This window comes from Stylophora pistillata, chromosome 7 (genome assembly GCF_964205215.1).
Source record: "Stylophora pistillata chromosome 7, jaStyPist1.2, whole genome shotgun sequence".
NCBI classification, from domain to species: domain Eukaryota; kingdom Metazoa; phylum Cnidaria; class Anthozoa; order Scleractinia; family Pocilloporidae; genus Stylophora; species Stylophora pistillata.
The window spans coordinates 6,850,971-6,878,554 of record NC_142525.1 but is presented as its reverse complement, the minus strand read 5'-3'; the positions used below and the strand labels follow the sequence as shown (position 1 = coordinate 6,878,554).

Below are 27,584 nucleotides of genomic sequence, written 5' to 3'. Positions count from 1 at the left end.
CATCCTGTGGAGCCTTACAAAAGACCTTCGAGTCAAAACAAAAGAATTGAAGAAATGTGGAAGTAAAATCCTGATATCTATCCAAATTTTCCGCCCAAACTTTATAGGGCCCAGTTATTTATGTGCCTCAGTGGCCAATCAAAACTGATGGGAGTCAGTATATAAGGCAGCTTTTAACAACATTAGGCCATGATTGTTCAAAGAACAATAAAGTTACTTACGTATGATGCACGATCCTACGATATATGAACTTCATATATTCATTACTGAAGGAAGCGCTGATAGAATAAGGTTTAATTATCCAATGGATACTTAAATCTCTCTCTCTCGGCGACGGTGATACATTAAAGACTTCTCAGTGACATTTCTGTTTGCGTGTTATTTATATCGAGGCAACATGGGTAAAAATATCTGATTTGTTGAAGATTACAAATTTGACTCAAACTGCATGGAGAAATAACCCAAAGGCCGCCAAGAACCAAGTGTGAGGATTACGATTCGTATCTGGAGGGTTTTCGTCAGCTGCAAGTTCAACGATGAATCTCGAAACGATATCAATCTCTTTTCACAGACGTTGAAGAAAATCAAACAACTGCGACGGATCGATCTTCTGGAGACTTCCTTGGTTATCTAAACCACCGTTTTCTCTTTTCTTGTCAACAACCCAACATTTGCCTCAAAACACGTCCCCTAATGCTTTTACTTTTACTTCTCAAATGGCTAAAAGTCACGATACAAATATATAACAAGTTTTCGAAATGTGATGAAATGTGTCTAGTATCGCGCGAAGTTTGAACTTGAATCTCAGTGTTCTGGCTAAGGCAAATACCGTACATCCTCTGTAAGCGCCCTAACTCGAATGAGCACCCAACCCACTTCCTTGGCCATAATGTCAGTAAACGCCCCTCTCAAATAAGCCGCACCCCCTCCTCCCTCAATTTTTTAGATAATAGAGATGTAAGGAAAAACTTGTTTTAATTTTGCCTCTTTATCGATAAATTTTCAAGTTTTAACTTTTTAAGAATCAGTACAGGAGAACAATCATGGCCTCTCCTTTTAGCCGAAACTTTAAATAAGCGCCGAGGGGCTTCTTCGCGGGAAATACGATATGACCTACGCATTGTTAATTTTCATAAAGGCTGGACTGGGCATATGTTTCTTACAATACACACAGTGTCTTAATCTAGGATAAGTGAATTATCCTTTATATTTAAATTTACTATCATTGATAATATTATATCGAAAGCCAGTAGTCGTCTGTACATCTTACGTTTTTGTAAATTCTATGGACCGCCGCTGGATCATCTTCATCTTCTTTTTATCAGTCTTACTCTATCTATATTTACATATGCTGTAGAAGTATGGGGCTGCGCGTATTATCATAAGTATCTGAGTCGCATAGACAGGCTGTTCAAGAGAGCTTTTAAGCTTGGCTACTGTAAAGAGCTTTTTTCGATTGAAAATATTATTATTCTAAAAGATAAGAGGTTACGTATGATGCACGATCCTCGCAGTAGATAGCGCTATTTATGCAATAGCGAAAATTTTCGCTATTGCATAAATAGCGCTATGTACTGCGAGGATCGTGCATCATACGTATCTAATACCGCAGTTCAAAATATATGAGCTTCATATATTTATTCTATCCCAGATAAGAAGTTGTGGGCCAAGATCACCGACAGCGATTTTACAACAGCTTTAGATGACCTTTTGCCACCAGAGCGACCAATCGTTACGCTACGTAGGAGGCGCCATAATTGTATTCTCCAGCTTGTCAGCACTGAACGTTTCAAGAGGACTTTTGTTAATAGATGTTTGTTCTCTTATTAGTTAGTCAGTTAATAATTTAGTTAGTTCATTAGTTTTATACTTGCTGAGTTCATATCCTTGTAACTAAACACGTTTGTTGTTTAGAGTGCTTAATAAAGACTTTTATTATTATTATTATTATTATTATTATTAGAGTAGAACTGATTTGAAGTTACATTTGAATTTATAATGTAGTACTAAACAAAAGCCATTGAAACTAACAGAATACCCAAAGGTAACAAAAGAGTGTGTAATATGACGTGTTAATTAGAGCGAAAGAGTTAAACTAACGTGATATAATTGCTTGTTTAAAGAAGGTTGCTCCCAGGAAATATGTATTTTATCTTGACCTGGAATCTTGTGGTCGCATGATCTATACTTTAAAGCATTCAGCAGAGCAGGAATTGCGGCATGCTTGGGATTGTTGAAGATGTTGAAGGATATGTGAGGTCCTGTCCCTGTCTAACTAGAGAATAGGAACGAAGCTTCAGGTTCTAACGATAAAGGTATAACCAGCCCTGATGCTTGTAAAAGCAGTGAGTCAGCAGGTCAGGTAGGGCAAGCCTCGCAGAATAATGAGGGCAATGTTGTTACCACTAGGTCAGGACGAGTAGGTAAATCAACAAAGGATAATCAAAATTTTATTTACTACTAATTAAATACATTCATTGATAAAATAATTTCTCAACGTTGGCTGGGAAGGAATTAGCGTACTGATTATACGTGCAGCTATCTTATGATTATTGACAACAAGTTTAGTATGGATTCTAAGGTGAACACGTCGTACTTTAATTCAGTAAATGTTACTACTCACGGTAATCCTACTGCACTGAAATACCTGCATGCTGTAAAATACCTGCATGCTGTAACATACCTGCATGCTGTAACATACCTGCATGCTGTAACATACCTGCATGCTGTAACATACCTGCATGCTGTAACATACCTGCATGCTGTAACATACCTGCATGCTGTAACATACCTGCATGCTGTAACATACCTGCATGCTGTAACATACCTGCATGCTGTAACATACCTGCATGCTGTAACATACCTGCATGCTGTAACATACCTGCATGCTGTAACATACCTGCATGCTGTAACATACCTGCATGCTGTAACATACCTGCATGCTGTAACATACCTGCATGCTGTAACATACCTGCATGCTGTAACATACCTGCATGCTGTAACATACCTGCATGCTGTAACATACCTGCATGCTGTAACATACCTGCATGCTGTAACATACCTGCATGCTGTAACATACCTGCATGCTGTGACATACCTGCATGCTGTGACATACCTGCATGCTGTGACATACCTGCATGCTGTGACATACCTGCATGCTGTGACATACCTGCATGCTGTGACATACCTGCATGCTGTGACATACCTGCATGCTGTGACATACCTGCATGCTGTGACATACCTGCATGCTGTGACATACCTGCATGCTGTGACATACCTGCATGCTGTGACATACCTGCATGCTGTGACATACCTGCATGCTGTGACATGCCTGCATGCTGTGACATGCCTGCATGCTGTGACATACCTGCATGCTGTAAAATACCTGCATGCTGTAAAATTACTCTACTTCATTAAACTCTTCTACTTCTATATGTGTAACTTGTTTGTTAATAAAGTTCAGTTAGCCATGGCAATGAGGGAGATACAGTCTCTTTGTGTCTGAATGACGACTAGGCTACATATTCAAACAAAGAATATTTTACTCTGCAAGCGGGTCAGAGCAGAGCTGAACACCTAATTTGCAGCCAACTAGTGAAACTCAACATTTTAGAGCTCTGTCAATGAACTACTGCAACCCTGTTAGTCTAAGTGGAGATGCAAGCAATATTTTAACAGGTAAACTATTCATTTTTTAGCGAACGTACGAGGACGCAAACAACTCACTTCTTTTGTGTACAAATAGACTTTTTCTCCCAAAAAGTCGCCATTCTAACTAATTTTACAGAAGTAGGAGACAACTCGGTTTCAGTCTCACAAGAGAGTAAATGCAAGAGGAAACCTATACACTGACACACAAAAGGATACAGCCTCTTCCGGCCCGATGATTGATTTACACAAATTCGTCTACTAAACGAACCGACAACATGGCAGTGAACTAAAGTTGACTATAAGGGTAGAAACACATTATTCAAAGAAACAACGTCTGTCTTTGAAAGAAAATTTGGTGTAATATTTAGTTAATAAACTACAGTTCTGTGTACACCATAAACTTCGCTGCAAGTGTTATTTTAACGTACTCAGCCGCATTCTCACCTCCTCGATCACTCATCAACTAAATATTGTGTAGCGTTTCGTCTGAAATTTGGAAACTGCTCTCAGTCAGCTTCAAATATTCAGTCAAACAAAAGTTAGAAAATAAATCAGTTCTTGAAAATATCATTTACCTCAGTCTAGCTAACTTATCACAACTTTTACAATCGGCCAGTGAAGTTGAAGTTGAAGTTCATTTATTTGTTTTAGCAGGTTGATTAATTTGGCAGCTGTAATAGCTGATGTGGACCTGCTGTCCTAACCCACCTATCCAACCCCAGGGGAGGACATCCATCACACAGTAATCTCGTGTGTGGGAAATTAACGTCTCCTGCCCCAACCCTGCAGGAGACGGGACCTCCATTTATTCGTCCCTATCCGAGAAGACTAGAATATCTAACCATTTCTTGATGTTATAGAAAGGTAGCAAACTCTTCTCAATTATTTTAAGACCTTGAGTGTTGGTCCGGCCGGGGCCGGTAGGTTCGCCGCGCATATCTTTCACCTTCTTGCTGTCTTGAAAGCACATGGATTGAAATGTCGAAATATCCTTTCGTCTCATTTTCACGGCAGCTAAGTTTACAAATCAATCCTCTTGATTCATTTGCATCCACCGCACTATCACTGACCGCCACATTTAAATGCGAAGTTCAACTCAAATCGTTTTTCAGAAAATGTTAACCCAGGCTCCCCGAAGGAAAATCAATTATCATAATTCATCTAGTGCTTCCCAATGAAGATTACGGCGTACTATCTCATTCTTGTAAGATTTTCAATGCCTCTTTGTACTATTATTTGTGAGTATTTATGAAAGAAAACACTGCTTGAACCTCTAATTCCATATTTGGGAAAAATTTGCACTCTCGCTTTTGATTGGCCGGTTAATTAACCTCAGCTCGGTTTTAGGCAATATAAGGGAAGTTAAACGCTTCAAGGTCCTACGCCTTTGATATTATATCATTCTTGTAAGAAGCTAGAAAACCTTTTAACATAACAGCAAGTGGTTTAAGTACAATGCTTTGGACCTCAGTAAGCTGATATTAAGCTAGAAAATTTGAGGAAATGGTGGATTTAAATTATCAAAGCGATTACACATTCTCCCGCTTGTTAGAGTAAGAGCAAACATTCTTAATTCTGAATTCTCCTTATTTATACAACACTCTTTTCTGTCCGGATTGGGAAATGAAATAATATTCTAAGCGGCCTATAATTAAGCGTAGATAAGGGGAATTCAATTTACATTCACTCTTCCTCCCATATGTCTTTGGGTGAGTATTATGGAGTAATGTTAATATTTGTCCAATACTTCTGGTAACATTTGTGCTTTTCCTACCGTCTCTCTCGACAGTTTTCAGCCACCAATCCAACTCCATTTCCTCCCTGTTGACAGTTTTCAGCCACCAATCCAACTCCATTTCCTCCCTGTTGCCGTTGACAGTGTCCACCTGTATCCCGACTCTAATTGCAGACGATTAACCCAGACTGGTTGGCATAAGTAATTTCGCAGTAAAGTAAAGTCTGTTTACGAGCCTAGTGGCCCATTACGCCGGTACTTAACTGGTTTCTGTAGCATGAAGCGACTAGGAGTATTTCTACTCCCCCCTGGATGGAATACCAGTCCATCGCAGGGTTACCCCCCAGCATTAAATTGCCGGTACCCATTTATACACCTGGGTGAAGAGAGGCACTGTGAGAGTAAAGTGTCTTGCCTAAGAACACAACACAATGTCCCGGCCGGGGCTCGAACCCGGACCACTCGATTCGGAGTCGAGCGCACTAACCATGAGGCCACCACGCCTCCACTCGGCTTTTGAGTACAATATCAAAAAAACAAAAAGACTCAGCTGTTTAAGAGCCGCTATAGTTTCTAGCAGTCCTGGAGATTACCTTTTTTTCTTAATTATTGATATTTTTTTGCCTTTTTACCTCCAGCATCATAAGCAAGCGGCAATGTTGTTTTGCCAAATTTGGTTGCACATTCTGCATCAGCTATTTCTCTCTAGCGTATTGGACCTCGAAACGAGGTTCATCAAAATACGTGTATCACTTTTTTTCCAAATGTGAACAAAGTAGTCAAAACCTATATCATCCCTTGGAAAAATTAAATGCCTTATTCTTTTGTGAACTTTTAAAATGTTCTCGCCGAGAAGGAGTCATTGTGCTAAAGATTTTACCCAACTGCACCATACCAAGTAAAAATAACGCGCGAATCGAGTACAAATATTTAACAAATATCGGAGGAGGTTGAGCAAAATATCGTGATTTGTCCGTGGCGGGCAGATGAATTATTTGCCGAAGCCGAAGGCTGAGGCAAATAATTGATCTGCGTGTTTGTTTTCAATTTTTTGGGGGAAGCGGCAAGCGAGTTTGTTGGCTGTTCCGAAAACGCAGAGTGCGGAGTGCGGAGTGCGGAGTGCGGAGTGCGGAGTGCGGAGTGCGGAGTGCGGAGTGCGGAGTGCGGAGTGCGGAGTGCGGAGTGCGGAGTGCGGAGTGCGGAGTGCGGAGTGCGGAGTGCGGAGTGCGGAGTGCGGAGTGCGGAGTGCGGAGTGCGGAGTGCGGAGTGCGGAGTGCGGAGTGCGGAGTGCGGAGTGCGGAGTGCGGAGTGCGGAGTGCGGAGTGCGGAGTGCGGAGTGCGGAGTGCGGAGTGCGGAGTGCGGAGTGCGGAGTGCCGAGTGCCGAGTGCGGAGTGCGGAGTGCGGAGTGCGGAGTTTAAAAAAAAATTAAAAAAATTAAAAATAAAATAAAACATTTAAAAGAATAATGAAAAACATAAATACACTAGAAATAGAAATTTAAGAGATAAAAATAATAGTTATTAAAAAATTCACGCCCCCTGAAGTGGACTGTTCATATGGTATATTAAACTCAAGATTTTCATAACTAGCAGTTCACTTTTACCGCTTATTACCAGCTTTAAATGAATATATTAAGTACGTTTATCCCCGTCACATGCCTTTCCATGTCAACTATTGATTGAATGCCTGGGCTAGAAGAGACAACTTATCCCTCAGCCTCTTCCGGGCGTTCGGTTAGTTGAGTCATAGCTCGAAAAACGGTGAGCGAAAAAATCGGGAAAAAGTGCTTTTTTACTCTGTTTTGCGTTAAAAGCCTTCAAGTACTGTGTATCCATTTAACTTTATTTCCACCTTGAAATCAGTAATTTTCTTCCAGAGAAGATATTAGATTCTACCAGAAAAAAAAAAATACATGGCCGCAGTCACGGTAGTTGCACGTGGAATGGACGAGACAAGCAACCCTGTGCCGTTAAGTGGCTTTTTTTGGGAAAACATTTTATTTTTATAATTTGATTTCTCAGAGTGCAACTTTACCTGTGTATTGACTTGTTTCTCTATTTGTCAATCTACATTTTTCATCTTACTATTTTTCAGCGCTGAATATCTTTCAACGTTTTAGTTTAAGCTTAGCAAGAACTTTAGGACGCGCAGTTGACAAGTTGTGAGAATGGTTCATGGGTTAATTCACAAGGGCAGTTTATTTTTGGAAAGCAAAGCTTGAGATTGTTTCGAGGCAGTACGGCTTTCCAGCAAAACCAAAGGTGTAATTTCTCTCATTTTCTAGACATGGTCAAAACTGGACTGTTTTTTACTTTTTTTTCCGTAAAAGTGAACTGCTAACTGTGAAAATCTTGAGTTTAGTATACCATACGAACAGTCCACTTCAGGCGGCGTGAAATTTTTAATAATTATTATTTCTATTTCTTAAATTTCTATTTCTAGTCTATCTATGTATTTAATTATTCTTTTAATTTTGCCTTTTTTTTTAGACTCCGCACTCCGCACTCCACGCTTTCGGAACAGCCGCTCCTCAACTAACTGAACGCCTGGAAGAGGCTAACTTATTCCTAGTTCCCCTTAATTGTTTCAATTATTTTCACACCCAAATAATTTTCAGGGCGTGAATAGCATCTTTCAGGATATTTCTTCTTTGTTTTGCTTTAAAGTCTCCAAGTCGTGTGTACCAACGTTACTTTATTTCCAAATCTAAATGAATAATTTTCTACCGGAGAAGATACTAAATTCAAACAGAAAAAAATGATGGCCGCAGTTGCACGTGGGATTGGCGAGGCAAGCGACGCGGTGCAGTTAAATGGCTTCTTTAGGAAAATATTTTATTTTTAGAATTTGTTTACTCAAAGTGCAACTTTACTTGTGCAATTAATTATTTCTTTATTTGTCAATCTGCATTTCTCCATCTTACTATCTTTCAGCCCTGAAAAGCTTTCAAGGTTTTAGTTTGAACTTCATTAATCCGCAAATTGCGAGCACTTTAGGACGCGAAGTTGACATTTAAGTTGTTGAATGGTTCAATAGGCAGTTTATTTTTGGAAAGCAAAGCTTGAGTTTGTTTCGGGGTAACACGGCTTTCCAAGGAAACCGAAGGTGTAATTCTTCACAATTTCTAGACATGGTCAAAACTGGACTGTTTTTTACCTTACTTTGCTAAAAGTGAACTGTTAGGTATGAAAATCGTGAGTTGAATATGCTATTTGGAGTGAATGAACACACTCCACACTCCACACTCCTCGTTTTCGGAACAGCCGTGTCGGTGTCTGTTTTTAATTTTTTTTTTATGAATATTACTCAAATGTCACGCACACCTGGAGAGTAAGAGACTTGCTCTTCATTGAGTTCCTCGCGTGATAGCGTGCCGCTTAAAATAGGCTGGTCATGCAATCCTTTGTCCCTACGCGGAAACGAGGCAGTTTCTTCGAATCCATGTTGCTGACTTCTTGATCAAGCCTTCGGTGTAAGCTCTGAGGAAAAGAGCAACTTACAGTAGGACTCTCGTCTTATTATTAGCAGTATTATTCACTGTGTCAGCCAAATTGTATATTGTCGAGTTATCATGTGTTTTGCCAAAACACTAGCTGTGTGAGGTCATAAAATGCAGCGGTTTACGAGTTCCGCATCAGCAAGGAAAGACTGAATAAAAGGTAAGTTCTATTTTGACGCTGCTTTACTTTCGAGTTTGGGTAAAACTGTTTTCGTTTCTCTTCTCTATTGCGAAATTTGGCCATAATCGTTCACTAAAGCCAAGCAATGAGTTGTAAACAATTAATGTAAGCTTTGATTAATGGGGAACCAAACATCAACCTTCGTTTCGCTTTCGGTTCACTGGTTGGGTATGGGAGACTTCTGGAATGTTCTTGGATCTGGTTAATATTCTATTTTCTTTAAACTTATTCAAGTTTTGAGGGATTTGTTTTTGCGGTATTTGTTTTTGTATGTGGAATTAATTTGAGGTAGTTTACGCTGCTTTGATTATCTACTTAAAAGTAAGCTCGAAGAGTGGCAGCGCAAACATTTAATTGGAGACTTGTTTACTGTCAGGAAAACAGCAATCATTGCTTTGTTAAAACGATTGCAGTCTTCCTATTAATATGGATTTCTTTGAAAATCAGTAAATTCTTGCTCTAATGAAGCATAAAACGAAAAAGTCTTCAAGACAATGTGTAAAATACTTACCTTAGTTTCTTTGTTTGTTATACATGCAGAACTGTTGTCATTTACATATTGGATATTGAGTCAATTTTGGACAACTGATAACTAGAGAATTGATGCATGAAGAGTTTGATTATTTGGAGAGCTTTCAATAGATTTGGAGTACATGTGCTGTACAAAGTTTTTAATTTTACCATGCTTTAAGTTACTCACAAAAGTAGAGAGAAATAAATAAACAATATAAGATGGAAGGAAAAATACTACTGACAGTATAAATTATAGATGATAATTGATAGTTGTTTAAACAGTTTTTAATATTTTTTTTAATCTTCATCTTTGGATCAGCTTTTGATGGAATATAAATTTACTTTTAATTATGAACCAGATATGGAAGCCTTTACTCTGCTCCTTTGCTGCTTTAGTGTCTCTGTAGTGATACAGTGGTCAAACGAAGAGATTGAAACAAGGAGCAATTGCTAGAGGTATCAATTTTGGGTGGACATGCATATTTCTTTCACAACATTTTGAGGGAAAACATAAAAACTGCTGCTTTTGCATCAAAGGTAAGAAAGCACTGAAATGCTCATGTAAATCTGTAAAACGAAACAAATGGAAGAAAAAGGAAAACCTGAAACTTTTTGTACACATACATAGGATATTTAAACACTGCTGATCAATTTTCTTTTGAGCTTCACTGACTCACCTGCTGGAGATATTGGGTTATCAAGTCAAGTTCATGGTTTGCCTTGTTTCCAAACCTAGTTAATCAGTATATTGTTCTCAAACTTTTGATAACTCAGAGAGAAAAGTCTTTTTTAGCAGATATTTTTAAAAAAATGTATAAAAATACAATTATTGAATTGAGTTTTTGCATGCTACTAAGAATATCAATCTTTGTGTCTGTGTAACTCTGACCTTGGTTTTAATAATTCATAATAACCAGCTCAACCTCATCCAATTGCTTACCATATCCACAGTCAAAAGCATGAACCAATTGTAACTGAGTATTTGCATGGGCAATAACATTTTCCATCCATACCTCAAAATGCCTTCAGTTGAGAGCATTAACTAATTGTTCAATACTTGCCTGGCAGTAAGATTTACTCACCAAACCTCATAAATAGTTACCCACAGTTGAAAGCATGAACCAATTGTTGGGTATTTGCTTGCAGGGCTAAAAAGTTTTCCATCAATACCTTAATTTACCCATAGTAGAAAGCATGAACCAATTGTTTAGTCTTAATTTGCAGGGGCAATAAAGTTTTCCATCCATACCTTAACACATCTGTAAGGTTTTGTAAGGATTTATTTTGAGGCTCTTGTGTTTGGGTTTAATTGGTCCTACAGCCTCCTTCTGGCCACATTTACCTAATACACCATTGGCAGCTTCAGATGGAAAAATTTATTAAAACCACCGATTGTAGAGAGCATTCTGGTTTCAGTGGCCAATTGTATCCCTGTGGATCAGAGTTGGTTTTTAGGGGAATCACAACAGTAACATGATGAACATTTTAAGTATGAGAATATTATTACATCCTGGCTATCATAATCTAGTGACGGACTAAGACCATTAACAGGACTACTCCTGTGGCAAAGTCAATTACATGGATCTTATTTGGTAAATGACCAGCCTGCTTGCAAGGTCTTTGAACCAAACAAATACAGTATGACTGTATGTGCATCTTTATGGTTGTAACTTGAATATCATGTTAATAAGTATTTTTTTTTCTCTTACATCAAGGTAATCCTGGCTTCTTTCCAGTGAAATGGCAAATTCTTTCTGGGAGCACATGCGTCAGCCCTCATATGATGTACTTGAAAGGGAGAGACGCAAGGCACTCTGCAAAATAACACGTCAAGATGGAGCTGTTGGCTGGGGATGTTTGATTTATGAGCATAAGGTCCAAAACCCTGATTGGAGTGAGTACTTTATCATAACAAGTTGCAGACTTATTCCAAAAGAGAACTTTGATGCTGAGAAATATCAAGTGGAGTTTTCAAAACCAAATTCAAAATCAAAATGTTTTCATTTGGGGAGTATCATCAAGAAAAGTCCATTCTATAACACATCTGGATTGGTTGTAATTTTTGTTGATTCAGAGTGTTCAGAGCTAAACCATGACCGATTTAGACGCAAGCATTGCAGTATCTTAAAGGATCTTGAACCTAAGATAGGTGTAAAGGAAAGCAAACCTCTGTTCTGTTATATTGAAAGTAATCGATACAAATACACTGATGGGAAACTTGTTCCTGAAAATGATGATAGTCACCTACCCAGCCCTGCAGAGTGTTGTTCGACTGTTTTACTGGAACAAGGTGAGAGGAACAGTAAAGTAGTTGGAGTTCTAAACTTTGAGATTAATGAGCAGCAGCTTATATGTGATCCAGTTTGGTTCAAGAAATCAAGAGTAGAAGACATCTTAGGTGAGTTGAATTGTAGTGTACATTGATCAGGGAATTGTACAGAATTAAGAAAAGAAGAATCATCTTCTAGCTAAACAAATTAAAGTTGAATGAGATGAGAGCAAAGTAATGCAAAGGGTTCAAGGAGCATAGAAAATGCACTTGATGTTACTCTTTTGTTCAGTCATAATGTCATAATTCTAATGGATAGTTTTGCATTGATATCTGCATTTGTGAAAGAGATCATTATACAAGATGAACACTCAATGTTTTAGAGATATGGTTAATTACCTCAAGATTTATTGTTAGTAACAGTTGCATCTGTCAGGAATTAAAAATCCTGATTCAATAATTTTCAAAGGTTTACCTGACAAACCAACTATCCAAAAAGAGGAAGGTGAGGTGGATGTAGAGTTCACTCTAACTTGGTCAGCATCAAATACAAACTGCACTGATGTCAGCCCTGAATACCGTCTGGACTGGAGGAAGAAACCATTGACAGGAGCCAGCAAACTTTGTCAACAAGGAAACACTGATGAAACTCACTTCAAAATTACCAATCTTGAGTATAACTCAGAGTATGAAGTGAAACTCTTTGCCTTCAACAGACATGGAGAAAGTGAGCCGGAGGTCTCAACATTTAAGACAAAGACTGGTGTGTACCTAATTAATTTCATTGGATTTAACATTTGCCACTTCATTTCAGAACTCTTTGTTTATTGTAACACATGGATGCTTTTTAATGGAAACCATGTAATCTGTTTGAAAACATGATTATTGCACACTGAGAAAACAGATTTTTTTGGGTTTTTTGTTTTTAAATGAACGATTGGAGAATCGAAGCAACAGAAAATGGTAAAAAATTTGAATGAATGGTAGTGGGCATGCATGTTAACAGTCAGCGAAAAGAAATGTTCTGACAAGTGATTTTGAGAGCGTTTGCATTTAAACTTTTTAACCCCTAACTATCATCAAATTTCTCCTTAAAATATCATCCCTGAATCACACAAGAGTAAGTGAAATGATCACAAGCTATAGGAGCCCTAACCTTGTTAAACGAACTCTCCTAATGTCAGCACTGTAGGAAATGTAAAGAGTACAGTATGGAGAATATGTATACAGAGAATGTCAGGGTTCAAAGGGGTAATATCATTTGTCAAAAAAAAAATGACAATTTCCATACATGTGTTTTTTTCTACTTTTTAATGACATTTGATTACAATCACCTCTTATGTTGATTGGTAGATTAAACTTAGACTTTGAACTTTTAGTACAAGTTTGAATACAACTGGGCCATGGAAACAATATGAAAATCATTGACAGACTGTAAATCCCCTTCTATCAATACTATTTGTGAAACCTTAACAGATTTTCAATTACTCATGTTTTAGAGTAGGAATAACATGATTGAACTATTTGGCATTCATCAGAAAAAAATTTTAAAGACATACATTTGAATAAGTTGACCTGGCAAACCAACCACTGTTTTGTGAAGACCTTCTGCATTTAATTACTTGTTGAAATGATTAATTTACATGTTTATGTATTTTAATTAGTTACCATGAGTGTTTCGCTTTCATCAGAGGCAACATTTAAAAGAAACATTATTTTGCCCAGGTTTACCTGAGAAACCAACAATCGCAAATACAGAGAGTGAAGTTGACAATGATTTCACTGTTACCTGGTCAGAAGTAAAGGCTAACAGCAGTAATGGCAGCATTAAATACCGTCTGGAATGGAGGAAACAACCCATGATAGGATCCACAGAACTGGCTCAACAGGGAAACATTGTGGAAACTCAGTACAAGATAATTGGTCTTGAGTATGGCGCAGAGTACGAAATGAAACTGTTTGCTGTCAATAGACAAGGAGAGAGTGAGCCAGATGTCAGAAAATTTAAGACAAAGAGTGGTATGTACTGTACATGTACATTTATTTAAACTTGTCACTTAATGTTTGGTGGAATCGTTGAAATGAAATATTTTAATAGTGTTGGGTCTTAAATCCAGTAATAGCACAGCTTTTACTTAAAGACAAAGAACTGAGAAACCCTGTGACAACAGGCTTAATGCTCATGCTGTGGCTCTCGACTATAAGAAAAGAGAATGATTTGCCCAACATTTTTACATTTTTTCACTATGGTCACCTTTAATTTGGTTGTAAATGACACTGATATTAGACTTGTGATTAATGTTTGATGCTGGAAAGAGTAGCTTATCAATCTTTTATTGATGTTTCTTGTTGCATCAATTAGTTGAATTTTTTTGTTGGTATTGATTACCAGCCAATGATTTTGAAAATGTATGCCTCTGAAAGCAAACACCTCAATGATCATGGCATAGAATTAAAACTCTTTTGTCTGAGTATTTTGATTCACAGATTACACCCAATTTGCTTTATTATACTCCTACATTTCAATACCAATCATTATACTTGTTGTCTTACTTTGAAATACGGTAACATGTTGAGTTTGGATATAATTAAAAACTGCTGAGGGCCTTATTGTGAACTTTATGTCATTATTTAATATTCCAACATATGTTTGCTGAGTACATAATTTTTTTCTAACTTTGCACCCTTTTCAGTGAATTGCCTAGGGGGGGGGGGGGTAAAAGTACTTCTCGATTTTTTTCAATCCCACCCCTTCTCTCCCCTATACAAAAGAAAATCAGCGGGTGGCAAAGTGTCAGAAGTTATTCAAAAATACAACCCACTGATTTATTTAAGGGGGGTGCTATGTTGTTAGGGAATTCAAATTCATTACACACACCAATGAATCTAGTCATAGTACATATTTCACTTTCATTAGAGACACATTGAAAAGAATCATTGTTTCAAACAGGTTTACCTGAGAAGCCAATCATCACAAATGCAGAAAGTGAAGTTTACAAAGATTTTAGTGTGACCTGGTCAGAAGTAGAGGCTAACAACATTAATTGCAGCATAAAATACCATCTGGTATGGACAAAACTACCCATAACAGAATGCACAAAATCAGTTGCACAGGACAACATTATGGAAACTCAGTACAAGATGATTGGTCTTGAGTATGGCACAGAGTATGAAGTGAAACTGTTTGCTGTCAACCAACAAGGAAACAGTGAGCCAGATGTCAGAACGTTTAAGACAAAGTGTGGTATGTACCTTTATTTAAGACTTCTCACTTAACATTTGACAGAATTGTTGAAATGAAATATCAAATAAATACTGTTGGGTCTAAAATCCAGTGACAGCGCAGCTTTTAATTAAAGACAAAGAAATGAGAAACTTTGTGACAACAGACTTAGTATTCATACTGCAGCTCTCGTATAAAAAACAAAGAATGATTTGCTCAACATTTTTACATTTTTTCGCCATTGTCACCTATACTTATTTGTAAATTGCACTGATTAGACTTGTATCTAATTTTTGATGCTGGAAAGAGTAATTTATCAATCTTTTATTGATGTTTCTTGTTGCATCAATTAATTGAGTCTTTTTGTTGGTATTGATTATATTACCATGCAGCCAACGATTTTGAAAATGTATGCCTCTGAAAGCAAACACCTCAATGATCATGCATGGCATAGAATTAAAAATCTTTTGTCTGAGTATTTTTATTCAGAGATTACACCCAAATTATTTGCTTTAATATACTTGTACATTTTGGTACCAATCATTACACTTGTTGTCTTCCTTTGAAGTAACATGTTGAGTTTTATAGATATAACCTTGTGAACTTTATGTCATGATTTTATATTTAGGGATAGATGTTTATTGAGTAAATTTTTTCCAACTTTGTACCTTTTCAGTGAATTTGCAAGGGGGGTAAGAATTACTTCTCCGTTTTTGCTGCCCCACCCCCCTCTCTCCTCTACTTAAAAGAAAATCAGGAGGTTGCCAAATCTCAGAGAAGTAATTGAAAACACTAAAAAACCCACTTGTTTATTTAAGGGTGGGTGTGTTGCTAGGGAGTTTAAATTCACTACACACAGCAATGAATGTAGTTACAGTAAGTTTTTCACTTTCATCAGAGACAAAACTCAAAAGAATTATTATTTTGAACAGGTTTACCTGAGAAACCCACCATCACAAATGTAGAAAGTGAAGTTGACAAAGATTTCACTGTGACCTGGTCAGAAGTAGAGGCTAATAGCAGTAATTTCAGCATTAAATACCGTCTGGAATGGACGAAACAGCCCATGACACAATCCACAGAACTGGTTCAACGGGGAAACATTGTGGAAACTCACTACGAGATAACTGGTCTCGAGTATGACGCAGAGTATGAAGTGAAGCTGTTTGCTGTCAACAAACAAGGAGACAGTGAGCCAGACGTCAGAACATTTAAGACAAAGAGTGGTATGTACTGCACCTTAACTTTGAGTAGAATAGTTGCAAATGAAATAAACAAATAGATAAATAAATAGTTGGGGCCTAAATCCAGGAGTAACGCTGCTTTTCGTAAAACAAAGAACTGAGAAACTTTGTGACAATAGGTTTAACACTCATACCGCAGCACTTGTAAAAGAAAAGACAATGATTTCCCAAACTTTCTCGAACACGCTGAGGCCCATTTTGTGAACTTGAAGTCATGATTTAATATTCTGGCATATATGTTTACTGTAAACATTTTTTCAACTATGTACCACCTCATTGTAGACCAAATCTATACCAAACGTTTTCTGGACTTACAGGCTACCTGCAAGTCACATTAGTTGATCTCCCCTAAAAATTGTACAACCCTATCGTTAGTTCCACATGCATAGTTCCTCCTTTGCCAACTATGCCTATGATATCCATTTTTAGCACTCCTTCAACATTCCTTTAGGTAATGTCTCCTGGCCAATTCTTCCTGACCTGGGAATCCATACAAATTACTTCTCTATTTTTTCTACTTCACCTCCACTCTCCTCCTACTTGAAAAAAAGCAGCAGGTTGCAAGGTTTCAGAGAAGAAATTAAAAAAAACTAAAACATCCTCTGGTCTATTCAAGGGGGTGGGGGAGGGGGAGGGAGGCCTCTGCCGCTAGGGAATTCGAATTCATTATGCACATCGCTGAATGTAGCAACGCACCGCCTTGAAATGGTTTTTAACCAGATTTTTCACCTCGACTGTACTCCAAAACTAGATGAGAATGGAACCAATTGTCACAGCATCTGTTTCAACATCTGTCGTTTGATGATGTAAATATTTCTCTTAGAGCTTGGAACTATTCAGGCAAATAGGTTAACTTAACCAGGGCAATAGAAAGACTAATATGTTGACAATTTTGTTGCCAATTGCAGATTTAGACCTTCCCATGAGGTTAGGTAAACTTCAAAACTTCAAAAATGGTTTTAAAGTATTCAGATTCAAGAATCTTGTCTTAACTCCACCTCGGCGGCCTTCTTGATCTCCAAAGTAGTGGCTAAGTCGGAATGCTGTTCTAATTACAAATTGGTGTTTTGGGGTTAAGCGCATCCATTGCCTAAAGGTCCCGGATTGGTCATGAATCAGAAAAAGAAATCTGCTTAAGCATAAATGGGGATCAATTTGTTATCTTATAGACACGATAGACATTTTACAAGCTCTCAGCTTCGTGCTAGCTAATCTCCTTGGACTGAAACTGATAGAAAGTATTTCAACTGGATTTCCTGGTGTTCACATTTTAATAAGATATTTTCCTTTCCCTATTCTTTGGCCATTTTTAACTCCAGGAGTAACACTGCTTTTCAGATGACAAAGAATTGAGGACATTTGTGGCGTCAGGTTTAATACTCGTGTTGCAGCTCTCATAAGAAGAGTGATAAAAATAATTTGAGTTTGTGCATTCTGATTCACAAACTGCATCCAAATTTGCATCATTTTATACTCTCAAATTTCAATACCAATCATTATTATTATAGTTCTTTTCTTACTTTGAAATTACAAGTTGAGTTTGCATGAAACTAGAAACTGCTAAAAATCACATTGTGAGCCTTAAATTATCATTTGGTTTTCTAGCATATTTACTGCAACATTTTTCCAACTTTGTATCATACTGTACAATTATAGGTTGCAAGTGAATTCATACCAAATGTTTCTTGAACTTCTGTATTACCTCCAAGTCACATATAAAGTTGATCGTCCCTAAAGTTCCACACCCCAATAGTTAGTGTCCCATTCACACTTCATATTTCCTCCATGGCAACCCATTCAAGGATCTCCATACACATCACATCAGAGGTATAGTTTCCCCTGCATAGTTACTCCTTAGCGACCTTGAATACTATGATATCCATACTCATCGCACTATAAATAGTGTCACTTTAACATATCCTTTACTCTGCCTAAAATTTAAGTAGAATAGTTGGAAATGAAAATAATGAATATTGTTGGGTCCTGAATCCAGGTGTAAGACCGCTTTTTGTGAAACAAAGAATTGAGAAACTTTGTGACAACAGGATTAATACTCATACTTCAGCTCTCCTATAAGATAAGAGAATGATTTGCCCAGCATCTCTTTAACTATCACTAATTTTGATTTGGTTGTTAATCACACTTGTTAGACTTGTGATTGATTTTTTTTATGCTTGGACAAGTAGTTCATGAATCTTGTTTTAATGTATCTCATTATGTCAATTTGTTTAAATTTTTTTTTAATTTGGTGTTGATTGCCAGCCAACCATTTGGAAATGTATGCCTCTGAAGGTACACAATTCAATGATCATGGTACAGAATTGAGAATCTTTTGTCTGTGGATCTTGATTTGCAAACTGCGCCAAATGTGCTTTATTCTACTCTTACATTTCAGTTCCAATTATTATACTTGCTGTCTTACTTTGAAATAACAAGTTGAGTTTGGATTTAACTTAAAACTGCTGAGGCCCATATTGTGAATTTTAAATCATGATTTAATATTTTGGCATGTATGTTTACTGAGAACATTTATTCCAACTTTGTACATTTTCAGTGAATTTGCAAGGGGGGTAAAACAAAGTTCTCAATTTTTTAAACCCCACCCCCTCTCTCTCTCCCCTACTTAAAAGAAAAATCAGCAGGTGGCAGAGTGTCACCAAAGTAATTAAAAAAGCTAAAAAATCTGCTAGTGAAGTTAAGGAGGGAGGGCTGTGTTGCTAGGGAATTCAAATTCATTACACAGGTCAAAGAATCTACTAATATAGTCAGTATTTCACTTTTATCAGAGACAAAATTTAAAAGAATCATTGTTTTGAATAGTTTTGCACTCTTTTCAGGGAATTTACTGGGGGAAGGGGTTAAATTACTTCTCGATTCTTTCAACCCCTCCACCCCTTTCCCCACTGATAGGAAAATCAGCAGGTGGCAAAGTATGTGACAAGTATTAAAAAAAAAAAATCCACTAGTTTATTTAAGGGGGGGGGGCTATGTTGCTAATGTTCCTGAATTTCGAATTCATTACGCACGCCAATGAATCAAGTCATAAGTATTTCTCTTTCAGCAGAGACAAAGCTTAAAAGAATCATTATTTTGAACAGGTCTACCTGAGAAACCAATCATCACAAATGCAGAAGGTGAAGTTGACTTAGATTTCACTGTGACCTGGTCAGAAGTAGAGGCCAACGGCAGTAATTGCAGCATTAAATACCGTCTGGAATGGACGAAACAACCCATGGCACAATCCACAGAACTGGTTCAAAGGGGAAACATTGTGAAAACTCACTACGAGATAACTGGTCTCGAGTATGACGCAGAGTACGAAGTGAAGCTGTTTGCTGTCAACAAACAAGGAGACAGTGAGCCAGACGTCAGAACATTTAAGACAAAGAGTGGTATGTACTGCACCTTAACTTTGAGTAGAATAGTTGCAAAATTAATGAAATGAATAAATAAATAAATAGTTGGGTCCTAAATCCAGGAGTAACGCTGCTTTTCGTAAAACAAAGAACTGAGAAACTTTGTGACAATAGGTTTAATACTCATACCGCAGCACTTGTAAAAGAAAAGACAATGATTTCCCAAACTTTTTCGAACACGCTGAGGCCCAAATTGTGAACTTGAAGTCATGATTTAATATTCTGGCATATATGTTTACTGTAAACATTTTTTCAACTATGTACCACCTCATTGTAGGCCAAATCTATACCAAACGTTTTCTGAACTTATAGGCTACCTGCAAGTCACATTAGTTGATCTCCCCTAAAAATTGTACAACCCTATCGTTAGCTCCACATGCATAGTTCCTTCTTTGCCAACTATGCCTATAATATCCATTTTTAGCACTCCTTCAACATTCCTTTAGGTAATGTCTCCTGGCCAGTTCTTCCCGACCTGGAAATCCATACAAATTACTTCTCGCTTTTTTCTACTCCACCTCCACTCTCCTCCTTCTTGAAAAAAAGCAGCAGGCTGCAAGGTTTCAGAGAAGTAATTAAAAAAACTGAAACATCCTCTGGTTTATTCAAGGGGTGGGGGTGGGGGGGAGGCCTATGCCGCTAGGGAATTCGAATTCATTACGCACATCGATGAAAGTAGCAACGCTCCGCCTTGAAACGGTTTTTAACCAGATTTTTCACCACCAGTGTCCTCCCAAACTAGATGAGAACGGAACCAATTGTCACAACATCTGTTTCAACATCTATCATTTGATGATGTAAATATTTCTCTAAGAGCTTAGGACTATTCAGGCAAATAGGTTAACTTAACAGGGGCAAAAGAAAGACTAGTATACGTATGATGCACGATCATATCATACGTATATTAGTATGATCGTATATATGATCATACGTATATTAGTATGATCGTATATATGAACTTCATATAAACATTGTATCCAAAAACTAGTATGTCCACAATTTTATCGCAAATTGCAGATTTAGACTTTCCCATAAAATGAAGTAAACATTAAAAATTAAAAATGTTTTTAAAGTATTCGGATTCGAAAGTCCTCTCTTAACTCCACCTCGGCGGCCTTCTTTATCTCCAAAGTAGCGGCTAAGTCGGAACGTTGTTCTAATTACAAATTGGTGTTTTTTAAAGGTTAAGCGCGTCCATTACCTAAAGGTCCCGGATTGATCGCGAAATCTGCTTAAGTGTAAGCCAGGTCTGAGATATCCTGCTCTTAAGGGATTCTCACTGACTTATATTTAAACTAAAGGGAGTTCTTACTAGAGATTCAGAATTAGGAAAATCTGGTTTTTCAACATACACGGAAATATCTGTTTCTGAAATTAGTTACGAGGGGTCTTAAGCGTGATGGAGTTTGAGAAATGTAGATTTTTCCACCTTTCATGGCTGCAAGTGACTTAACAGTACCGGTCAAGCGTCCTTAACGATACGTCACGCAACCCTTGTCACGCTATTCTGACAACACTCCACTCCCCTCTCAAGGATAATTTAGCTATAACAGATCATGAGCAAATGTCGATCTTATAGGATCCAGATTTTTACATGCGCGAGAACGCGCGTGGAAACTGCTAAACTCACGAAAGGTATTGCATGAAAACAAGTCCGGTGACCCCTTCTTTTTATTGTTCCAATATGATACTAACGTCGAAAGGAATCATCAGAAAAAAAAAATAGAAAATTCTACGGAAGGAAATTTGCAATGTGTGAAAATTGCTTTTTTTGTAGGTTTTCTGAAATTCCGCTCCGTAGAAATTTTTAAAAATCTTTGTGCATTTTCCTTTTCAAGGGCCAAAAGCAATCACTGAAAAAAAATCAGGGGGTCACTGGGTTAGTTTTCAAATTATTTAAGCCACTAGCTAAAAAATGCGTCTGAATAAGGCTATGAAAGCGTTGCCATGGAAACTGCTAGTGACGAATTGACACCCATTTTTGGATAAACAATGATTATATAATTCAACCCCGTAAAAGTGTTCAGCTGGCCTTGGTCAGCCTTTCTGTTGTATTCTTTCAAAGTTACAAACCATCAAAAAGATGGAAACCGGTACGAGCCACCTTAAAGAGGAATGGTTCTTGCGGGTAATGTGACGTGAAATCGAGAACACGAAAGTCAGCATTTCACACATTTTCACATGTTTTGAAGGTTGTCGTCGATATTGTCCGAAATATGCCGACTAGGTGTGTTGTATGAGGAATGTATGAAGCGCGATACCCTCTTAAAAATTTCGCACGTTGCTACATCCTCCTACAACACACTTTGTCGGCATATTTTCGACAGTATAGGCTACAACCTTCTCAAACAAGTAAAAATGTGCGAAAAGTAAACTTTCGTGTTCTCGATTTGACGTCACATTACCCGCTAGAACCCTTCCTCTTTAAACTCGGTCGTGAGCCAAGATGGCAGCTGATTTTCCTCAAATCGAAGATTTGACCAGATCTAAAAGTTTTTGCAAAGAAACACTCCAAAAATTACGCTTATTTCGTAAAGCGAAAAAAAGTTTTTGGGTTTAGGTGCACTTTGACTTTAAGTAGAATAACTGCAAATGAAATAAATAAATATTGTTGGGTCCTGAATTCAGGACTAACACTGCTTTTCGTAAGACAAAGAATTGAGAAACTTTGTAACAATAGGTTTAATACTCCTGTCGCAGTTTTCGCAAAAGAAAAGAGAATGGTTTGCCCAAACAGTTTTCGAACACGCTGAGGCCCATATTGCGAACTTTAAGTCTTGAACTAATATTCTGGCATATATGTTTACTGAAAACATTTTTTCCAATTATGTACCACCTCATTGTAGGCCAAGTCCATACCAAACGTTTTCTGAACTTATGTGTTACCTGCAAGTCACATTAGTTGATTTCTCCTAAAATTCCATAACCCCATCGTTAGTTCCACATGCATAGTTCCTCATCTGCCAACTATGCCTATGATATCCATTTTTAGCACTCCTTCAACATTTGTTTAGGAAATGTTCCCTGCCCAGTTCCTACCTGGGAATCCATAGAGACTACTTCTCGATCTTTTCAACTCCACCTCCACTCTCCTCCTATTAAAAAAAAAACAGCTGGTTGCAAGGTTTCAGAGAAGTAATTAAAAAAACTAAGACATACATGTCGCCAGGGAATTCGATTTCATTACGCACATCGATAAATGTAGCAATGCTCCGCCTTGAAACGGGTTTTAACCAGATTTTTCACCTCGACTGCCCTCCCAAACTAGATAAGAACGGAAACAATTTTCACAACATTGTCGTTTGATGATGTAAAATATACATTATTTTCTCTAAGAGCCTGGGACTATTCAAGCAAATACGTTAACTTTACCAGGGCAATAAAAAGACTAATATGTTGACAATTTTGTTGCCAATTGCAGATTTAGACTTTTCCATGAAGTTAGATAAACTTCAAAACTTCAAAAATGGTTTTAAAGTATTCAGATTCAAAACTCTTCTCTTAACTCTACCTCGCCGGCCTTCTTGATCTCCAAAGTAGCGGCTAAGTCGGTACGCTGTTTTAATTACAAATTGGTGTTTTATGTAAAGTGTATACATTACCTAAAGGTCCCAGATTGGTCACGAATCAGAAAAAGAAATCTGCTTAAGCGTAAACCAGGTCAGAGATATCGTGCACTTGAGAGATCCTCACTGACTTATATTTAAACTCAAGGGAGTGCTTCTCACCAGAGATTCACAATTAGGAAAATCTAGTTTTGCAAAATTGACGGAGATATCTATTTCTGAAATTAGTTTCGAGGGGTCTTAAGTGGTGATGGAGTTTGAGAAATGTAGATTTTTTCCATCTTTCATGGCTGTAAGCGACTTGACAGGACCGGTCAAGCGTCCTTGTCAAGCTATTCTGACAACACTCCACTCCCCTCTCAAGGATAACTTTTTCATGAAATTCATTGTTGTTGCTACGAACCTTATCAAGCGAAGGGGGGAGGGAAAGATTTGTTAACAATTATTACGAATTACAACCTACCATTACTTTTCGTTCGATTTTATTGGATACCTAAGTTATCAGGCAATAACTCCCGTCTGCGTCGATATTTGTCCTCTGATTGTTTCCGTCAGAAAGAAACAAAGCTTGTGGAAGAAAAGCCTGCTCCAAAGTTTTCTCTTTTCATCTCTATTATTATTTTTTTTTTTGGCACACAAGAAAAACAAACTCGTTTTGTTGAGTCCAGTGATAGTGGTATTAAAAAGCTGGTCGCATATACTCATCCGCCGTCAGATCAACTCTGACTTTTTAAAGAGCGGTTTTCGCGCGATATGAAAATTAAGAGTTACAAAATAAATAAACTCTTTTCTGGTTTGCTGACTGATAATGTTTAATGGCTCGGAGACTGTCCCAATGATGTTACATTCTCCCTCGAAACTTCGCTTCTAGGCCTTGTAAGATAGACTGAGGGCAAAGTTACCAAATGTCGATTGGCTGAGACAGAAGGCATTTTTAAATTAATTTTGGTAGTTGCCCCAGGCAAGTACCAAAATTTAGAAAACGTTAAAATAGGTTACCTTTGCCTTAAACTTTTGATATCATTGCTGGCAAATGTTTTTCAACAGGGCTGCTTTCATTTCTTCGACGTTGTTGCACAAAAATAAAACTAAGTGAAAACTGAAATGGCTTTCCACGAACGTGCTGAACAGCGTGCGTTATTGATCTTCTTATTAGATTTCTGAAAGCACGCGTGAAATTAATCCTTAATTTTACTCGGCTCTATGCGATTACCCCTGCAAATATTCACTTTTCAGACAGTCTTTCAGTAGTGGACATTGTCAGCAGATATACCAGCCGCCCGAAAGGGTTTATTTACCCTATGATATACTTGATTTTTAAGGGAGGAATAACGCTTTAACGAAACAACCTTTTCTATCCGTGGGAAACGGATCGATTTCTCAACTGAAAGACGCAATAGACACTTTTCACGCACTCAGCTCTTTGCTAGTTAATCTCCCTGTGCTGAATTCGATAGAAAGTATTTAAAATGCCTTTACTCGTGTTCGTATTATTAATAAGATATTTTCCTTTACCTTTTGTTTAGCCGTAAGTCCCTACACAACAACTCATGTTAAAAGTTAAACCCTATGGAGTAAGAATTCAGTAAAGTACACAAACTGTTCTCCTCGCGTTCTTGTTGTTTATTAAATATTTTCTCTTTCTTATCCTTCAGCCATAACTGCTTACACTACAGCTTTAAAGACTTCCATTACAGACCAAACGGAGTTCCAACCCAAACTGCTAGCCTCTCACACCATTTCCAACGCGAAAACGGATGAAATATTCACTAATCTTCTCATACAACATGGAAGAAAAGGCCTCACTAGGAATGACGAGACATATTCAAGGAGTGAAGACCTTAAGTATTTCGGAAAAGTCAGCGGTACTCCAGTTAAGCATTGCGATGAAATATTTTTTGGCACGAGTAATGATCAGAAGGATCCTAATTCTATTCTTGTCGTTGGAAAAGCAGGGATTGGAAAATCTCTGTTTTGCCAAAAGGTGATTCGCGATTGGGCCAACAACAAATTATTCCAAGCAAGAGAAAACATTAAAATCCCAAAATTTAAATTTGCTTATTTGCTTACTTTCCGTCAATTGAATTTGCTTGAAGAAGAGCCTGTGACCTTGCGAGAAATCTTAAACTCTTCTTTAATATTACATGACCTTACATTTGAGTATATTATAAACCATCCCGAAGAAGTTTTGATTATCCTTGACGGCTATGATGAGTATTCCCAGCAAGATTACATCGCTGGAAACTCGGGGAAAGAATATCAGAATGACGCTAGATGTAAAATGCCGGTGGCGGCATTATGTTCAAAACTCATCAAGGGAGAGATACTGAAAGGTTCTGTCGTTGTTGTAACCTCGCGGCCTGATGAATCGGATAAGCTGGGAGGAATCCGTTTTAAACGGTACGTAGAAATTGTGGGATTTTCTTCACAACAAGTTAAAGAATACATTGAAAACTACTTCAAGAAAAACGAAAATATGAAGAGCGCTGTGCTTGAACATGTCATGAAGAATGAGAACCTAGTCAGTTTTGCTCATATTCCTATGCTCTGTTATCTGTTGTGCTTCGAGATGGAGTATACTCTAAACGAAACAAGAAATCCTCGTGACCTTCCTGTCTCAACAACCGACATTTACACAAAACTTATTTATATTATTGAACTTAAGCACTGCTCTGAGTCAGAATACAGACACAAAGAAATTCCTAACAAATTTAAGCCTCCTCCGGTCATCAAAACCACATTAGAGAAATTATCAAAACTTGCGGCAAAACTTCTGCTTGAAAGGAAGCCAACTTTTGATGAAAGCGAGATAGAAGGCGGTTTTGAGTTGGAAGAAGTCAACAAACTGAAAGGTAGCGGTCTTCTTTACTGTGGTCAGCCTTATAGGACCGGTTCGATTAGAACCACCAAACACTTCAGCTTCACACATCTGACTGTCCAAGAATTCTTAGCCGCCCATTGGTTCGTAATGAAAAATTGTATTCCACCCGTGAAATGCTCTGAAATGGTTTTCCAATTCATGGCTGGCATTTTGTCGAGTGAGGGAAAAGAGGAACTGATGGAAAAGTTGTTGACCAGTAGTCAAGTTACTAGATTACGTCTTAGAGCAAAGTGTCTGAGTGAGTATCAAGACAAAGAATTCGCTAAAACGTTTATCAGGAATCATCCGCAAGCGTTCAGTAGTTCAGACGGCGTGATGTCTTTTGATTTTTTATTAGATATAGACTGCATTGCAGTATCATTTGTATTGGACATTATCAGTGAACTAAACAAAGAGAGAGCTGGAGAGGCACAACACAAATGTTCTGATAAGTTCGTCCCAGTTAAGAAGTTGAACCTTTCATATTCCCTCCTAACAATGTCTGGAATGCAACGAGTCTGTGATTCACTGATCAATGAACACTCTCTTGTGTCTGATTTGATTATAGGAGGATTAGTCGTAAGTGATACCGTTGTTGCCAGTCTATGTGAAGCTTTACAGCATCCAAGCTGTAAGCTAACCACACTAGATCTGTCTCATGCAGACATCACTGATACCGGTGTTGCCAGTCTATGTGAAGCTTTACAGCATCCAAGCTGTAAGCTAACCACACTAAATCTGAGTTATAATAGGATCACTGATACCGGTGTTGCCAGTCTATGTGAAGCTTTACAGCATCCAAGCTGTAAGCTAACCACACTAAATCTGAGGAGAAATAAGATCACTGATACCGGTGTTGCCAGTCTATGTGAAGCGTTACAGAATCCAAGCTGTACGCTAACCAGACTAGATATTCGGTTTAATTTTAGTATTAGTGAGTTAAATAAAAAATCTATTCAAGCCATAGTGCAGAAATACAGACCAGGTTTTCAACTTAGAATTTAGAAATATAGCTATTTAAAGCACTTTCTGTAAAAGAGGGAGGCAGCGTCAAACTAATCTACATCATTAGCTTACAAGAGATCTCGCCAATTTATTTTAATGATCTTAATTTTAAGCTAAATCTTGAAAAAGGAACAGTTACGAAATGGTTGGAAACAAAATATTTTGAATCATTACGAATCATGGTAAAACTTTATGGTAAAAGGCTGTCGTGAAAGCAGCTTCAAGCCTTTAGACGTTAATAGTGTTTGTGGACTTGATAGTTTATTATTATAGGCACTCAAAGTAACTTTTGTAGATCTTTTTTTCTTGGTCAACGAGAGTTACAAAGTACTTGAACTGTTATAGCTCAATGCAAGTGAAATAAAACGATTGTTGTAACTAGAATCGCATTGAATAAAGATTTTGTTGATAGATTGCTCGC

At 37.6% G+C, this 27,584-nt stretch overlaps 2 protein-coding genes across 4 annotated transcripts; both read left to right on the top strand.

Annotated features, from left to right (window-relative positions):
* The first annotated feature begins 8,709 nt into the window (after positions 1 to 8,709).
* On the top strand, positions 8,710 to 20,078 carry LOC148726404 (fibronectin-like). Of its 3 annotated transcripts, none has more exons than XM_088727360.1 (8): positions 8,712 to 9,046; positions 9,977 to 10,117; positions 11,296 to 11,978; positions 12,319 to 12,612; positions 13,575 to 13,868; positions 14,800 to 15,093; positions 16,005 to 16,298; positions 19,415 to 20,078. In XM_088727360.1, the coding sequence occupies exons 3-8, from the start codon at positions 11,321 to 11,323 to the stop codon at positions 19,759 to 19,761; spliced, it is 2,181 nt and encodes a 726-aa protein (XP_088583486.1). In that variant the 5' UTR covers positions 8,712 to 9,046; positions 9,977 to 10,117; positions 11,296 to 11,320; the 3' UTR covers positions 19,762 to 20,078. The 3 variants fall into 3 exon arrangements, with proteins under 3 accessions (XP_088583487.1, XP_088583486.1, XP_088583485.1); XM_088727359.1 differs by having other exon boundaries at positions 9,940 to 10,117; XM_088727361.1 differs by lacking the exon at positions 9,977 to 10,117 and having other exon boundaries at positions 8,710 to 9,046.
* A 4,862-nt stretch (positions 20,079 to 24,940) lies between these two features.
* Positions 24,941 to 27,576, top strand: LOC148726403 (NACHT, LRR and PYD domains-containing protein 3-like). The gene has a single exon (XM_088727367.1). The coding sequence runs from the start codon at positions 25,580 to 25,582 to the stop codon at positions 27,161 to 27,163; it is 1,584 nt and encodes a 527-aa protein (XP_088583493.1). The 5' UTR covers positions 24,941 to 25,579; the 3' UTR covers positions 27,164 to 27,576.
* The last annotated feature ends 8 nt before the right edge of the window (positions 27,577 to 27,584 follow it).